The sequence below is a fragment of the Corvus cornix genome, chromosome 1 (assembly GCF_000738735.6).
Source record: "Corvus cornix cornix isolate S_Up_H32 chromosome 1, ASM73873v5, whole genome shotgun sequence".
NCBI lineage: Eukaryota > Metazoa > Chordata > Aves > Passeriformes > Corvidae > Corvus > Corvus cornix.
Window position 1 is genome coordinate 49688180 of NC_046332.1, and position 13269 is coordinate 49701448.

Genomic DNA, 13269 nt, shown 5'->3' on the forward strand with positions numbered 1-13269 from the left:
CACTATGAGAAAGGATGAGTTACTTCTTCTGCAACCACCTTTGTAAGACTTCCCACTAAAGATCAGTCTTGTCCAATAGGCAGTGATTGCATGGGCAGCTTGGCATCAAACTTCCAACTGAGCAACAACAGAAAAAATTCACTGTCCCAATGTACTTTGTGTCAGACAATCAAAAAAACCCACCATGCTCTCATTTGCCTCATCCTAAGAGAATGGCATTGCAGGAGGACAGTTAAGTGCATGACACACAGACCAGCCAAGAGGAATGGAGCCACAGGCATGATGCAGACTAGCCAGGACTCTGGGGAGGAGAAAACCATTTTGTTTTCCCAAGAGGCACAAGCTATTCTTGCTGATGGGATTTCAATCAGTTCACAGCAGCTGGAACTCCACATCACAGAGGCATACACAGCTGGGCAGTTAGGCACCAAAATCAGTCTCAGTATGAAAGGCCACCCAGTAGAACATGACAAGTATACTCAAGCTGAATGTCTTAAGGAGCCCTGTCGAAGAGATGCATACAAAAAAAGCAGTGGTTAGCAGAAAAAGTCATTCTTCTGATATGTCTTAATAAAAATATACCCTGAGGAGAGAAATGCCAATAAATCGACTCAGAACTACCTACTACCCAAAACTCCTGAAGAGACTGTAACAAGAAGAGGCTCCTCAGTTAAGCAAAGTCAACAACTGTGCAAGCCTCTGTCAGCGAAGAATCATACAATCCTGACCCTGGGTTGAATTCCTGCTGTGATACAAGAAATCAAAGGCAAGTCCTTGGTGAAACTTCAGATATACCTTCAGAAAACAGCACTTAAAGAAAGCAGGCAAGAAATCCTTGAGGCTTTGGTACAGGTACAGCTTGGGGATTAAAACTCATTATAACCATTTCTTGCCAAAACTTCTTTCTCTTTCCTTTATTTTGGCACAAGGGCTAGGGTGAACAAGAGACCCTTAATCACCCAAATCAGGTTCCCCGTTTAAAGAGTTCATTAAAAAGTAAGGGTACAATCATACCATGTTACACCTTGAGTTTATGTTAGTTGTTTAAGCTCTCACTAAATTCACTCTGCAAACAGACTGTCTGACTGGCTGAAAAGCCAATGCAACACAGAACACACTCTGTAAGAATACAAGGATTTGCATCTCAAAATGCTCCAACTCTACAGTCCAGGATCACCATTGTCTAGAAAGACAGTGATGTCTGACATCAAAGTACAGTTGTGCTAGGATTGCACTGCCTGAGCAAGGAGCAACGAATAATTTACAGAGCCATGGCTATAGATAGACATCTCATTAGGCAGATTATCTGAGTTGAAATTTCAAGAACCTTTAGTAAACTATTTTTATACATGAATCAAGGACGACTCCATAAAAAGCCCCAGTGATCAAAAGAGGTCAAGGCTTTGGATTTTGCACTGCATCCTGAGCTGATGTGTCAGCAGAGTGATGCTGTGCACTGCGGGGAGCGGCTCCTCCCCACGCTGATGCAGAGGGAAGAGTGCCACCTGCTGAGGTCCTGCCAGCCTTCCCGCATCAGTCCTCTCATCATCTGTCGCTCTGACCACATTGCACCCTCCTCTGCCCGTGCGGTATTCCAGATTGCTCCGGGGTACCACGTGCCTTCTATCAACAGAGCTTCCTGCTGTGCTGGAGTTACTGAAGGGAGTGAGGAGGCATTCAGCCTAGGGACTTAAAAGAGAATAGGATGGGAATTCCCTTTTCACCTGAATCAGGCTGCAAATCTCCTGGGAACTGATGTGCTAGGAACTGTTTTTTGATGAATTTTCTATTTACCTGTACAGCAATCCTTTGTAGTATAGGCACAACCATGGATTAATTTTAGTCAATTTACACAAACAAAGTGAAACACATATCTTAGGATACTCCAGGAGCAAGGACAAACAGGCTACAGGAATTAATACCATTAATGGAACTGTGACTTTTGCAACCATGACTGGGGAGAAGATCAAAATGAACATGAAGGATAACATCCACTTCAGTGTCTGTGCAACTCTCCAGTCCCATGGGCATTACAGAGAGCCCAGATTCTGCAATGGCCGCAACCTCTAAAAGTCTTTTTGGTATTTTTTCCAGACAAACTTGTGAGACATGTAACTAGCTCTGAACATGCTCAAATTAATATTTAGTGTACACGTTGAGACACTAGATGAAACAAGGAGTCTGGAAACCAGGACCTACAAGAAAAAACTAGATGAACCAGACTGACCTGCAGAGGGAAGGCAGAAGGCAAACAAGAACACAACTTCTTCTGCATACTGATGATGAACACAAGAAGATATTTTACACTAAGAAAGCACAGTAAAACTTTCTAATGATCAACGGGGTACTGAAACATATGATTTGAACAGGCTCTATAGTCTGTCAGTGGGAGTCTTAAAAAAATGCCGGACAAGCTTACATCAGGGTGACACAGGTATAGGTGATTCTGATGTGGTAAAGGGCAATAGCCTAGAAATCCTCCTGAGGTCTCTCAGACTGCAGGTTGCTCCAGTTCCTCTCTGAGGCTGTGCTACCTCTGTGTCAGTGCAAACTCACAGTCCTAGATGCAAACTCCAATTTGTTAGCTCAAGTTTTAAGACATGCAAGTCCTTCTGGAAATTTTCAGTCCAATCTGCAGCCTGCTGGCTAACCCAAAACGTTCTCAAGCTTTAATTGAGTGGTTCATCTGAAAATTTGTATTAGGACATTTTGCAATAAAGAAGCTTCAGCCACTTTTATTTCTGAGCACTCTGGTTTTGTATCAAATTATTGTAAATTTTAATGTAATGCATGCAATACTGATTTAAAGAAGGTCATCATTATGACAACTGGCTGCTTCAAATAATGTGACCTTTCTCCTACAGTGTATTATCAGCAAGACCCATCGAACAATTCATCTCAAAATCACTACTTTATCACTCTGTGTTCAGTTCTGGGAATTTACAAAAAAAAAAGGTCATATGAGTGGTAGCAAGATAGAAAACTTCACCAAATAATTTTTCTGAAGTTGTACTTCCCTTGTGTAAGCGCACATCACTGTCATCCCAGGACAAGGGGCTGGCAGTCGGGAAAAGCTGCCTCCTCCCAGTAGAAGCACAAGAAAAAGTTGTACCTTGAGAGGGATTATCTCTGCTAGAGACGGGATGCACAATTTGCTCCATTCATTTGCATAAAAAATGCTCTCCCTGTCCATTGTGCTGGGCTCTGTCTCTGGTGTGTTACAGATGGAAGTTCCTTCTTCCTCAGCGTGGGAAACAGGCAAGAGCAGCCTACAGGCTCTCCAGAGTACAAAGAGCCAGAGGCTGGTATTATGAGAGACCTTTGCACCACTGCTTAAGTGGGACCAGGGGTCTGACTCTGCCCAAGCTCTGAAATGCCACAGAAGCACTTTGTCAGCACAGGCAGGACACATTTTTAATTATACATCTCTGGTAATATCTGAATCCCTTTGCTTTGCTCTTGCTGTGAACAACAATTGTAAAAGTCAAAGGCTCCATCTCAATCATGAGCCGTCTGATCAACATGTGAAATAGCTGGGAAAACCCTGCCTGAATAAAAATTACAGAAGTACTTAAACAGAGGCCAAGATGAAGAAAATGAGTAATAGCTACTCTACAAGAGGAATTATGATAAAACTATAACATAGAACATATTCACTCTTTTTTTTTTCATGCTGTTGTAACAAATATATCACAGGGCCAGAAAAAAGAAAATGCAAACCCCTGACCAGATGGGCAGACAGATAAGGTACGATTGCACATACTTCCCTGAAGAAAACTGTGCTCAACCAATCCCACAAACAAAAATACAAGAGACAGCCTCCCAGAGTTGAATCCAGCACATTCCTGCCATTCTCATCCATGGGAGGTGGTGTACTCTATCATCTGTTCTTTCCTGTGGCTGCTATAAAACACAGTAGAAAATTGTACTGTCACCAGATTATATAAACCGTGTGTTGCATCTAGAAGCATGAACCCAGTGGATGGTATGAATCATGCAAAGAGAAGAAAAGAGAGGGAAATTGTTTCACTTTTGCACTTCACTGAGTACAAAGTTAACTGCATGGAAGTGAAGTTTTCTCTCTTTATATTTGCATAGGCATGGTATAATTTACTGGTATGGTTCCCAATCACCTCCAGTTATGCATGTATAGAGATTCTTATTTTCACAACTTGAATCTCATATCTACAGATAAAGAATCAGGACATTTCAGTTTGTCTTGAAAAGCAATGCACTTCTGAGGCTGTGTGCTAACACTGAAATATAAGTCAGCAAGTTTAGTGTTTATTATTAGCAAGACTGCACTATTATGAAATGAAATTGTGTTCCTGCAAACAGTCAGTGTTATCAGAAATACAACACCGAAGCATTTCTGCAAAAGAATTCAGTCAGAAGATCTGAAAATTAACATAACAACAAATGTCATTATAGAATATTTCAATTTACATATGATAAATATGTCTATAAAAGTCAAGTAGCACACGTAGGATTAATTTGGGATGTATATACTAATTAATCAATGCCAGCCTGCAGCTCTTATTTTGTCACTACAGCTGGACCTAGATGGCAAATCTCACTGTGTGAGCTTGGGACAGTTATAATGAGAAAGGGATTGGCCTGGCTCAGAAAAGTGCTCACTCAATAAATTTTGCTGGCAGTCTCTGCTCATGGGGTTTTGGCAAAATCACCACCAAGCCCAGCTGCTCTGCTGCTACTGCCGTTCCTGGAGGACCTGCTGGCTGCCCTTGCAGAGGTGGGTAACCTCTATTTCCCAACTGCTTCTGTGGTTCCTCCCTTATTCAAAGCTTTTCTTGCAATATAAACAGACATTATCAGTTTTAACCACATAAATAGCCATGTAATGCTGAGCAATAAAAATAACCAATTCTAGTCTCCTCTCAATACAGATTTGGACTTCATATACCTTTTGAACTACATTAAATGAACTTTACTCCAAAATGAGTCGGAAACTTCAATTTTATTTTATACTGTATACAAAAAAAATGCATATAAATTATCTTGCCTACATCCACCTGAGAATAATCAAATAGTTTTAAATTATTTTACAATGGCATTTTATGAATAAGACAGCTCTTTCCTCTCTTACACAGATAGCTCGAGTTTTAAAAATAAAATACACAAAACATATCCCTAGCCTCCAGGTAATCCTTATGAAAACTAAATTAAAATAATGGATTTGATGCAAAATACTGTGTTAAAAAGGTACCATTAATGTAATTTTAAATTAAATAAATATTTTCATAGATCAAGTGATTTAACCATAGCCGTTCAAAGTAATTTTAAATGCTGCATAGCTACATTAGGATTGTCATCTTCAGCTGATGACAGCATTTTTGTCAGAAAAAAAATAGAATCAAGCAATTAATTAAAAAAATATTTGTATTGGGTCTGGCTGAGATGGAGTTGATTTTCCCCATAGTAGCCCTCAATAGGGCTGTGCTTTGTAGCTAGAAAGGTGTCGATAACATGCCAGTATTTTGGCTACTGCTGAGCAGCCCTTGAACAACATGAGGCTTGCTCTCCAACCTTACTCCCTGACTCTCACAGGCCAGTGGGCTGGGGGTAGACAAGATCTTCAGAGGGGACACAGCTGGGACAGCTGACCCGAGCTTGCCAAAAGGATATTCCATACCATATGATGTCTGCTCAGCATTAAAAGCTAAGAGAAAAAAGAAGGAAGCGGGGAAGGGCCTTTGTTATGACATCTGTCCAAAGCAACCATTACATGTGCTGAACCCCTGCTTCCCAGGCTGAATATTGCCTGCTAATGGAAAGTAGAGAATAAATGTTTTGTTTTCTTTTGCTTCTGGATGCACAACCTCTTCCTTTGCTTTATTAAACTGCCTTTATCTTGACCCACAAGTTTTTTTAATCTTATTTCTCCATTGAAGGAGCTGTTGGGAGGAGGGAATAAAGACAAAAGGGAAGAGAAGGGGCTATGCTGGGCTCTTATGTTTGCAGCAAGTCCTTGCTAGGAGCAGACTTTGGCCAGAGTGCTGTCAAGTGCACTGGAAACAAAGTGGATGAGAAAGCGTGGAGTATTATAGATACTGGAATATACAGCTCTCAGGAAGGAAGGGAGGCAATTGCCCTTCACTCCCTATTAGTGACTTTCATTAGAGTTAGTACAGGCTCTTCCTGGGCAATGAATATTCTTTTACTACCAAGAAACGACTTAGTCTTAAAGCAGGGAAGATTCTGTCTTCCAGGAGCACTTGACCATCTCAGAAATGACTGCAAGTCTAGAGTGCTCCTGGGAAAGAAGGGTGTCTCAATGTCCTCGTTGTGTGGGCAGAGCAGGGGAAGAACAGAAAGGCAGGCCTCCTGTTCAGAAGCAAGAAAATCCACCATATTGGGGTACAGATGGAAGTGGAAGGGGTCACCCTACCAGACTACTTCAGCAGGCCTCTGTCCCAGTGGGATACTGGTCGGTTTAAGTACTGAGCACAAGAAGAAAAATTATGCAAAGACAAGGTTTCAAGCTACCTGCATCTGTACTGGAGAGCTATTTTGCTGACACAATTCATAGCAACATTAAGGATAAAGAAGAAAGCAACTCACATGACTAAAGGACACAGTTTGAAATTTGTTTTTCCAAGAAGGGGAACAATTGGAGCTAGCACTCTTTATGAGGAAAAATGATCTGGCAAGAAAACCAGAGACAGTATATAGATTCTGCTCTTGACCATGTTGAAACCAATCAGATGGTTTTGAGATTTTGAGAAAGTCATTGAAAACCCGATTTCTGCAAAAATTTCTGTACCTTTTCTGCATGAGCTATGCTACTTTTACAAGTGCATTTAATTGAAGTATAGACAGAAATCTTCAGCTCCAACTAAACCAAATAACTGTGTCTTTAAACACATCAATTCTTTGAGGAAATGGAGCATTAAATGCTATGTCTTGATCCCTCAGGTCTAGGCTTCTTACTTTATGTTCTTGCACTTTATTGGTCATACAAAGTGGCCCAAAACCAGGAAGGGCATAAGAAACCTCTGCCCAGAGACTGCATAAGTCTTCTTGGGACTTCACTATCAACTTTGTCAATGGGGTGCAAGGTCAAAGTAAAGCATGATCTGCCTAGTCTTCACCTTGGGAAACACACCCTACTAGATAATGGATGTAATTGCTGCTATAAATTGAAACATGAACTGATAAATTTATGACTGTATCCAGCAGTGATAGTGCATGAAACTTATTTCAGAGTCAGATTTAGGCACGTCTCAGATGTAAAATTAAGACTGTTTACATATTTTGTGGAGACATGAAGGATCAGCTCAAGGCTTGTAAATACCTTAAGATTCTCAAAATTCCAAAGAGTGCTAGCAAAAGTAAAAACTGTTATGAGTTGCCACATGATAACCTTTTCTGCCCTGGATGTTGGCAGCTATCTGATAAAAGGCTTGTCACACATGCTCACTAATGGAATAATCTCTGATCCCTGGTGGTCCAGGGCCAGCAATATTGAACAAGTAGTGCATGAGAAACACAATGATTCTGACTTTGTTTCAGCTGTTCTTATTTTTTAATTTCTCCACCTCAAACAATGTCAGAGGGTCAGACAAGCATTACACTTACTACAGAGAGATAATGACTATTATAGCCATAGATTACTACCTTATTAGTTTTATATTTCTAAACAATGTCAGAAGATATCAGACATCTCTGGAACCTCTGACCTAAACTCTGAAACACTATTTATAGTATCAACTAGCATTTCTCAGAAAAAAAAATCTTAAAGGAATCATAAACACTTCAGTCATGTAGGTTACAAGGCAGTGCATTTTCTGAATCAAGTGCCTTAGCACAGATAAACTATAGTTCACAAACAGTTTAAACTACCAGAAGTTGACACTGATGTGAAAGAAGCAGTTTGCCCTGACTCATCTCTAGCCACTCTGACCCTCTCTTGCAGCAGCCTACAAAATCATGTCTGAGCAGTGAATCAGACTGAGAATCCAGGCTAAAACAACCCCCCAAACTGTAAAATAATTAATTTTAGCCCTATTGATTTAATATGCTCAAGTCATTTGTCAAACCAAAGCAGAAGATATCAAAACTAGGCTCCTCAACTCTATTTTAAAAAAACCCAAAAAAGCAGACTTACAACATGTAAAGGAAAAAGCCCTTGTTAGCAATATATGAAGTTCTGTTTCCTTGCTCATTCACAGAGTGCATAGTGCAGAGGATACTGTGTTACCTGCAAGAGCTAGAAGGTGTTTACTGATGGGTTTTTCACACCACCTGGTATTAGACTCCTAAGTTACACTATCAAAGTTTTCTCAGCTCAGAGCATAGAGGCAGGCACTGCCCATCAAATGCCAGATTTTAACTTATATGCCCTGGGAGGTATTTAGCTTATCCAGCTCTATGCCCTGATGCCTTGGGTAGTCACTTCTTCAAATACTTGACCAAGCAACACCAGTACTTTGGGGGTACAAAGCACTTCAACAAGAGACCTACATACAGGCAACTCCTTCAAGGCAAGGTGTCTCTTGCTGTAGATGGGCTCTTTCCTCTCCATTAATGGAAGCTCTATAATGTCTATAATGTAGACATGGACTTAAAAACACCAGCGATTGTCAGGTGGAACTTTGCTGTTTGTCTCTCAGGCACCTGGCTTCCCTGCTGCCTTAGATACGTGTTTCCTTTAGTACCTGAAAAAGAAAGCTGCAGTGAAGCAGCCTTGTGGGGGGAAGGAAGGATTGGAGACATCAGCCCTAAACCCATGATTTGCTTTTTTATTCCACCAAAATATTGTAAGAAGTGAAATCATACAAACAGGCATACAAACAGGACACCTACTTTGACAAGTTTGCCAAGTAACCCATCATTGCGCCTTTTAGGTTGTTGGTCTAGTTGATATCCATGAAAGTGTGGAGCTAACATAACTACCTTGTACTGAGAATTGAACAAATGTGTCCCAACTAATCACTGCATATTATTCCTGAATTTAAGCATTCCTGCTATTTCTAGAACTGGTCTTCTCTGTTCTATTTGCCAATCTCAACAACTTATGGAGTATTTGTTTCTTTAAATATCTTGGGTATACGAGCTCCTGGGGAGTAGAGACAGATAAGGTCTTTTGGACCTCCTAACTCATAAAGAACTGGAAGAGAGGAAAAATTGGATCATAAAATACAAGAGGTCTGATTTATCTCCGTGTTACTCCCACATTATGCATTATACCATCTGGATCATGAGAGTTAAACAGATGCAGACTGCAGTGTGACATGGAGGGAATTAGACCTTTTGTCATTTGGACCCATCCCTTCTACTATAATAAAAGCAACTTTAGTATGCCCTTTTTAAAAATTATGGAAAAGTCTGTACATTAAGGAAAAAGCAGTGAAAATCTGTGTATTGGAGAGATATGACAGACTCAAACAGACTGCATGCCTGGAGCTAGACATGGCATTATTTGAATTTGCCTGAAAAAGAGCAAACCAAAAGCAGCAGTTTGAAGGAAGCAAATGATCAGCTCTCCTGAATGGCATTTGCAAACACCCAGTTTCAACATTTATTCCTAATTTAAAGTACCGTCCAATTAAAAACCAGGTCACTAATTTCTCAAGAAATTCTTGCCTTCAGTAGGTTTCTAGACTCGCCGGTGCCCTAAGAAACATTTGTACTTTCTGCATTACCCTGCTCTTACTCCAAAACTTACAAAACTGATTGATACAAGGCACGGACTGTACTGATGACAATCTGTAGAACTGCTTTTTATCGTACAAGCATTTCCTGATTTTCAACAAAAAGAGAAAAGGAGACTTCAGAAAAGAAAAAAAACCCCAAAACTAACTTTCTCTGTCTTTCCTCTCACACACTGCTAGCCAAACAACAGTATTACTGCAACATCACTTCAAAAATATTTACATAGTACTAGTGGGAAGGCAGCTAAGCTGTGATACTTGTACATGCCTGAACATTTGGCCAAGGTAAAAAACAAATAAAGTTGGCAAGTTTCTTTTTAATTAATTGTTATCTATTCCAACTAGAACAAGCAACAAATCAGAACAAATGTTCATGCTTTTGCAGAAATGGAAAATAGCAAAGTTATTTTCCAAGGTAAGGAAATAGCTAGTGGGAAGACAATAATGTTTTTAATTAGCAAGCCAGTGGAGCCAATCTTCAAATTTCCTTTTCAGTGCACAGGATTAGGTTCATTTAATGAAATAGAGAATTTTTATGGTGGCATGCAAATCATTCTTTGGTAGATGAATATGACAGTGTTCAAGATACCTTTAATATACTAGCTTTTGCTTTAATCACAATTGCATAGATAACTTAAAATAAGCACCTCATTCAGAGAAAGAGAACTTATTGGCTTAATGTGTAATTACTCCTAACACCTATTGGCCTAGGGATAGGAGGAAAAGAGAGTGGCACATGTGATGCCAATGTCTGGAAATGGCCCTGAGGTCCTTTGTGGAACTAATATGCATGGCAGAAAATTGCCAGAAAGTATGCTTAAGAACACATGGATAGTAACGCAGGATAACAGGTTAGAATAACCAGGATTTTGGAGACCAATTTTTTGGAATGATCATGCAGATACAGGCAATTTGACTGATACATTTCCATTTCAAAAAGCTTCTGATGAAGTTGTCTATCAAACTCAAACTATGAAGGAAGAATGACAAAAAAGATGTCAAGAAATTTTCATTGCTAACTAAAAGTGAAAAAAGAAGGTTAAGAATAATTGATTATTTTCTTTTACAGTGGATGGATATTACCTGACAGTCTCACGGACACATGTTCAGTACACTCACAAGTTAACTGGAAAATGGAGGAATAAAAAGGGACAGAGTTTTCTGATGATATTCAACTAGAGAGGTTAATAAAAACAAAAACTGACTGCATATTGCTGCAAAAGGATCTCATGATGTTGAATGACTGTAAAATAAGCAGAAAAATGTAGTTCAATAACAAATACAGACACTTGCTGGGAAAAAAACCCCAAACAACAGCCTCAGGTATTCACTACTTCCTACAAGATGCCTGAGATTCAGTTTTTGCCAGTACAAGAATTACAGCCACAATAATAATTCAGTAACAACCTTACAGTAAGAAAAAGGTTTTGGTAGCACCTACTCCACAACTGAACTTTGGAATCCATTGCTACAAGACACTGAATATCAAAAGAACAAATGAATACAAATGAGTACAAAAGACACAACTAGAGGCAAAAAAGACCCTTAGGGGCTATTAATTACAAAAATGCAATATAGTGTCTGGCTTCAATGTGCCTGCATGATAAATACCTCAAAGGAAGTTTAGATGGCTTACTATCTGTTTACCATGTCCTTACACTTCTTTCCTGAATACCCAACACAGGCCATTGACACAGTGCTATAATTACCTTTGATTCAATACAGTGCAGCCCCTTTCTATGTTGCATGATGATCACAAGCAGTGCTGGCAAAAAAAAGTAATTTAAAACAGAGAGAAGAAACCATCTGCATTTTAGAACAAAGACACTGATCCTAAAGTTCCTTACATTTAGCTATTAGGAAAGTAAATCAAAGCCTTTTGAGAAAACCTTCTGATGGATTTTAACAGACTTTGATTGCAGGCTACAGCATCACCTTGTAAAAAAACCCCCAAATAAATATTGCTATTATTGGTTAGAAATAGGATTTAACTAAAACCAGAGCTGAACACTCAGGCTTGCAGAACACTCAGGCTTGCGGTGTGGAATTCACCATGAATCGGGCATAACCAACAGCCAAGCTGAAAGATCCTAAGGGTGTACTTCTAAAATAAGCCATGAAGAAAAAACTGTGGTAGTGGCACTGATGCCTGGAATCCATCACGTTACCTCCAGATGAATTACTCTAGAAGTGTCCGTTTCTTCCCCTTGACTATGAAGGCAACCCAGGTGACTAGTTCAGATGCAGAAGTTTTCATTAGTGGTCTAAAATCAGATGAGATGAATCCCATAGCCCTAGAGTCTCATTAACTGAAGTCCAATTTAACTTTTATCTGCACCTTTGCGAACCAAACTCTCCAAGTAGTGCAATATTTGCAAGAATCAAACATTTGATATGCGTGGAATAAATTATTTCAAAGAAATACACAGACAATTTTAATGATATATTGTAAATTTTGAGGTTACTGAACCTGTGAGTCAGATAATGTAGCTACTTACATCAGTTTTAGGTCGTGCTCCAGTTGACACTTGGTAAGGTAAACAATCTAGATCCTGGTAGTCTCCTCTTCTATATTTCCAAGATCCTTTTTCTTGATGATCTCCACAAAAGCCTGTCTCTACTTGAACAGGGCACTGTAAGAGAATTTAAAAAACCCTATAAATAAAGGCAAGTCATAAATATTTTTAATGTGAAGTCTAAGATAAAAACTTTGGAATTGTATCTTTTCAAAGCCTTTTTTTTCCTCTGATGTAAGGCAAACATTTAGTTTCAATTTTTTTTTTCTCAAAAGCACCTGCTGCATCATTTTTAAATTTTGCTAAGTTAGACATCCAGCCATTATGGGAAGTCGCCTCCTTAACACACATAATACAGCTGGAGAACTAATCAATAGTAGTACACCTTCCTAAACTTAAAGGACCTGAATCACTTTTTAGAAAGAGTTTTACTCAAATTATTTAAAACTATCTTTTAACTTTATTTCATGTTTACTTTTGTATGTTAAACAGAGACCCAGCAAATTCCCATTTTTAAATTACAGACTCCGAACTATTCAAATCCATTTTTCCATATTCCCCAAAACCTGGGGAGTTCTCACTTCCACACCATTTTTTGAAAGGTGGATGTCCTAACTCCTGGCCCACACTGAATGCAGTGTCAGGAAGAGACCAGCTGCACAACATCCCCCCAGATATCCTGGTTTGCCAAGGAATAACTGTGTGAGTGAGCAAGAAGCAATACATGCTGCAGTCCAGCAGAATTCATACTACAGATAATCAGGGAAACAGGATCATGGGTGCGCTGCAGAGCAGTCCCAAGCTGTTGGGTACAATCATTCTAATCAGCCCATTTTCAGGCTCTTCCCTTCCACAAGGTGACAAATTTGCTGCTGATCTTTAACAGCAACTGCCCAGCTCCCAGTTAGTACATTTTGCAGGTGTGCTGGTTTGGGTGTAAAATGAGGAGGCTTTGAAAAGGTGACAAAAGAATTAGTATGCCACCCCCAAAAAGTTTGAAGACAATATACTAATGCAAAAGAATTAAATGAATGTGTGAGTTAAAGAAAAATTTTGTTCAATGAAAGTCTTATCTCTAA

The 13269-nt window shown here is 39.4% G+C and overlaps 1 protein-coding gene across 4 annotated transcripts in view; it reads right to left on the bottom strand.

The window, feature by feature from the left end:
* STARD13 (StAR related lipid transfer domain containing 13) overlaps positions 1-13269 on the bottom strand; it is a 326580-nt gene that overhangs the window by 196990 nt on the left and 116321 nt on the right. For all 4 annotated transcript variants that reach the window (XM_010400319.4, XM_019286339.3, XM_019286338.3 and 1 more), the window contains one exon: positions 12173-12307. In XM_010400319.4, coding sequence (XP_010398621.4) covers positions 12173-12307 — 135 coding nt within the window. The remainder of the gene's footprint in view (positions 1-12172; positions 12308-13269) is intronic.